The sequence below is a fragment of the Glycine max genome, chromosome 12 (genome assembly GCF_000004515.6).
Source record: "Glycine max cultivar Williams 82 chromosome 12, Glycine_max_v4.0, whole genome shotgun sequence".
In the NCBI taxonomy this organism is placed as follows: Eukaryota; Viridiplantae; Streptophyta; class Magnoliopsida; order Fabales; family Fabaceae; genus Glycine; species Glycine max.
In genome coordinates, this window is record NC_038248.2 from 9,485,600 (window position 1) to 9,490,533 (window position 4,934).

The 4,934-nt window shown below is 32.9% G+C and overlaps 1 protein-coding gene across 2 annotated transcripts; it reads left to right on the forward strand.

The window, feature by feature from the left end:
• The first annotated feature begins 2,401 nt into the window (after positions 1–2,401).
• LOC778184 (transcription factor MYB30) lies at positions 2,402–3,800 on the forward strand. 2 transcript variants are annotated; one of them, XM_003540822.5, is made up of 3 exons: positions 2,402–2,639; positions 2,740–2,869; positions 2,963–3,800. In XM_003540822.5, exons 1-3 carry the CDS (start codon positions 2,507–2,509, stop codon positions 3,615–3,617), a joined length of 918 nt encoding a protein of 305 aa, XP_003540870.1. In that variant the 5' UTR covers positions 2,402–2,506; the 3' UTR covers positions 3,618–3,800. The 2 variants fall into 2 exon arrangements, with proteins under 2 accessions (XP_003540870.1, XP_006592407.1); XM_006592344.3 differs by having other exon boundaries at positions 2,475–2,631.
• The last annotated feature ends 1,134 nt before the right edge of the window (positions 3,801–4,934 follow it).

Consider the following 4,934-nt stretch of genomic DNA (forward strand, 5'->3'; position numbering starts at 1 on the left):
TTATTCAAAGTAGATTGGATTTGACTTTTTCTTTGTTTTCCAGTCGCATAAATCGGCTAAACCGTTTCGATACAAGGTGCTTCAAAATTGGGATGATATAGTGGATTTGTGTGCTAAAGATAGAGCCACCGGTCATGGAGCTGAAACTGCTATGGATGCTGATGAAGCGATGAGTAGAGAAACAAATGAAGTGGAATTCATGGGGTTAGGTGCTACTGCCATAGATTTAGAAGAACCAAGCTCTAATACAAAAGGAAAAAGACAAGGTTCGACTTCTTCTGGCACACATCCTCACAAGAGAAAGATGGGAGAAAAAGAAGGAATAGCAGCTTCTTTGGATAAAATGGCGAACTCTTTTAACCGAATGGTGGAAAAAATGGATGGTAAAGTTGATGATGAAGATATTCAAGAAGTATTACGTGAGACATCTTTGATACCAGATCTTAATAGACAACAATGGGCTAAAGCTATTAAATGGTTAGCTGACGATCCAAAACAGTTAGCTATTGTGAAAGCCCTTCCAATTCACCAAAAGACAAATTATGTTTTAACACATCTTGGAGAATGAAACTTGGTGAGTAACCTTTTGTCTACATTTCCAATTTCAATTTTCAAATTATAAATTTGTGTCTTTTTTATGCCTAATTGAGCTCATATTTTCACTTTAGTTATTTGTCTTTCCTCTTGTGACTTATATTATCTTGTTTCTTCTCCCCTAAATGGCAGCATTGGATGTTAATTATTCAGGTTCCTCGACCTTTTACACTTGATGATGAATGAAGATTATGGAATGAAGAACGTTTTTTTTTTCAATTTGGACCTTGTAATTCTTGTTTAAGATCTTTGTTTGGAACTTGATTAATTAAGACCTTGTAATGCTTGTGTTGATTCGTGTTTATGCGTTAGTGCGTTATTAAAAATTTGATGCGTTATTAACAATTTGAATTTTCTTCCCGTGCGAACAATGAAATTAATATCATCTGAATCTTGTACGAGATAATTGTCCTTAAATTACATAATTATTTAATTTTAATATATTTTTTAAAATTATTGCAAGACGAGGTAATTAATTTTTTAAACAAGAATAAAGAATTACATATCATTCATCTTTTAATTTTGCAATATTGTTTAATCCAAGTTTTTTTGTGTTATTACAAAAATATTGTATAAGATTCAAAATTGTTTAGCATTAAAATTATTTTGATTATTTAATTATTAAGTATTAAAAAAATTTATTATTATATATTTTATAACATTAAATTTATTTTAAATATTTAACTATTTAAAAAATGACTCATGTTTATTTTCATTCAATATTGAAATTTTAATTTTTAAATAAATATTTAAAAATAAAAATTTAAATTTCATTGAAATTGAATTACTTTATCCAAATAAGGAAATTAAAATACAAGAAATTGAAGAAATTGAATTGCCTCATCCAAACAAAATATTTACAAAATAAAAGGAATTTAAATCAAAGCAATCAAAATGCTATGAATTTGAATTTCCTAGAAATCTTTAAATTCCTCATCCAAACACATAGTTAGTGAACTCACAGTACCATGCTCCAGGAGAAAGACTAGCTTTAATTCTTTTAGCGAAGTCGCGTTATTCTTAATCATTTTAGCGTGCGTTGAATAAGAAAAAAATAGCTCTCAAAAGATTAAAAGAAGAAAAAGAAAGTTAGAATATTTGATCTCCCTTAGCCAGAAATTAAAAGTTTACTATTTTTATATAAATTTCGTTTTACATAGATCGGATATTAGTTTTTCATATATTTTTTCATGAAAGCTTTTTTCTCTTCTAAAATTAATGACCACCAATTACATAAAATACCAGTAATATTTATTTTCTTAATATTTTAGTTTTGTTTCAAACCAAAAAGAAAATTCGCTTTCATTTTCTGGAAGGGGATATAGAATTAACTAGGAAAACATTTTTTTTAATGATTACATTGAATTCCTTTAAATATACTCTAACTAGCTAGGAGTAATTTTTAGGTACCGGAAACACCAGTTACATGAGTTGACGGCAATTCATAGTTAAGTTTATGTTAGTATATTTTCCTCACGTGTTTATTTACAAAAAGGTGGCACGCAAGTTTCGTGTTACGTTCTTAGAAGATACTAAGTAGCAGTTGACCGATAATGTCACTGTCTCCCCATGACCCCATATATTATGTTATATGTGAAGCAAAGAAGAAACACTTTTTTTGACCAGTTAGAATACGAGACACGAACAGTTATTAATTAATAGTACATGCTGAGAAAGACCCTTATCTGGAAGTCATAACAGGTATCTTTTATTTATAGGATTTTCTGTTTAAATATTAGTGTTGAACATGAAACACGTTTTGGTATGTGAACGCGTGAAGCATATAAATAAGTGACTGGTCCAAAACAGAAACCATTCTTACACACACGCTTGCTTACCAACAGAACCAAAAGAGAATTACACAAACACTAATTAACACACTGAGTCTTAAGTTTCTCTGTTTATCACAAAGATGGTGAGAACCCCATCTTGTGACAAAAGTGGAACGAGGAAAGGTACTTGGACTCCGGAGGAAGATAGAAAGTTAATTGCTTATGTCACTAGATATGGCTCCTGGAATTGGCGCCAACTTCCCAGGTTTGCTGGTATATATTTATTTGAACACTTGTCATAAATTTGTGAAGATTTATTATAGTCATGGAAGAAAATGTTTATTAATTCTCTATTTGGTGTATTGATTTTTAGGTCTGGCAAGATGTGGCAAAAGTTGTAGACTGAGATGGATGAATTATCTAAGGCCAAATGTCAAAAGAGGGAACTTCACTCAACAAGAAGATGAATGCATCATTAGAATGCACAAAAAACTTGGTAACAAGTATGATCACTTCCTATATCTGGAATGGGTTAATAAAGTGAATATTGTAATATTGGAATGTTAATTAACTGATCATTAATCCTTCACTTGCAGATGGTCTGCTATTGCAGCTGAGTTACCTGGAAGAACAGATAATGAAATAAAAAACCATTGGCACACCACACTCAAGAAGTGGTCTCAACAAAACGCAATCACAAATGAAGAAGCTAGAACCTCAAAATCAAAAGATAAGGTTCCCAACAAGGGTGTAACTGTTACTCTTCCAGCTAATTCTTCTCTGATGTCAGATAATTCATCATCATCTCCAGTTTCATCCACCTGCAGCGAGTTTTCATCTATAACATCAGATAATTCCACTGCTGCCAGTATGGAAAATTTGGTGTTTGAAGATGATGACTTCGGTTTTCTGGATTCATACAATGAAAGTTTCTGGACGGAACTAAATCTTGATGACATTTCCTTTGATGCCCCATGTGAAATGGATTTAGGAGATACTAATGTCTCTTTTGAAAGTACAAGTTGTAGCAATAGCAACACCCTTGATTCTCTGCATGGATCAACCAGTGAAAGTATTGTTGTGGATAATGACTTTGGCGGCTTTCTCGATGCATACACAAAGGCAGCCGTTGATAACTTTTGGACACAACCATATGTGGCTGACATGTCCCACGTTCCAAGCGAACTACTTGTTCCCTCTATGGCAGAATCTGAATATTTTACTCCAATATATGATGATCTGTGGGGTTAAAGTCAATTGTATTAGCTCATTCTAATGAACAAAATTACTCCCATGTCTATAGATCAATAATTTTGAGAGTGTTAGAGTTGGTGATTCCAATTCTTGATTCAACATAGATGGATGAACCTTTATATTTTTGGGTTATAGGGGTTTATATGTACTTATATAATAGTATTGTGGCAGTTGTTTTCCTATATTTCCCTTCTACCAATTTTTGATATAGTGAATTGCTTCTGCTTTACTTGTGAGTTTTCTTTTGTCAAGGGTTTTCATTTTAAATTTGTGTGTTTACCCTTCTTTCTTTATCTTTGTTGCTCGTGTTTTTGAATCACAACACCAAATTTTCACTATGGCAAATAAAGATGTGAGTTGTTCATACAAAAAGGGATTTGGATGAGGTCTTGGAAGGTCCTGACATGATGTTTTCATCCATCATACCATCAACCACCATGTCAGTGGCAACAAAGGCATCCCTTGTGGTTGCCCTATCGCCTCACCATTATCAAACAAGGAAGAATGTAGGGAAGAAGTGGAAGAAGAGGAGGAGGAGGAGGTGTTGGAATTTTTTATTTCAATAATTGACGTGGGCTAATATTATAAGATAATTATATTAGCTATTTATCATTAATGAGTTTTATTTTGTGGTAAAATTAAGTGAGTCCATTAGACAACTAAATAAGATGATATGGATTTAAATGAACAGATGTTAGTATTGGCCTATTAGGAGATAATGAGAATCCTATTAGGTTAACACGCTATAAGAAGACTATAGTTCCCAATATACCGAGTCGTCACGCATAGTTTTTCTTCTCTCTATCTAAAGAGTTACAAAGGTCTTACTGAAGAATAAAGAGGTTCCGGTTAAAGAAAAACCATAATCCTATTGTTCGTGATCGTGATGGATAGCCGCAAAGATCTTCAACGAATGGATTCTGAAGTGTTGGACACATACCACTCATGGTGGTTCGGTGTGGATCTGCCATGGCTCCGACAAAGTCAAACATGCTATGGACTCTGGTTCATGCCTCACACGATGAAGCTCGCTTTGGACTCTCGCTCACTTGAATGGATCCTTCTTCTTCCTTATCGCAAAATACGTTACTTCAAAACCTAATTGCAAGAGTGTGGTTTTTTATTCTCCCTAACCTAAGGCCTGATGTCTCATTATTTTTCTTTTCCCTTATTTTTCACATCTAATAATCTTTGTTTGAATTGTTTGGTTGTTGACTGTAGTTGAAGTGAAGATGAGGATTATGATAAAGGGCAATGTTTGGAAAAACACCGAAGATGAAATCCTAAAAGCGATTGTTATGAAATATGGTAAGA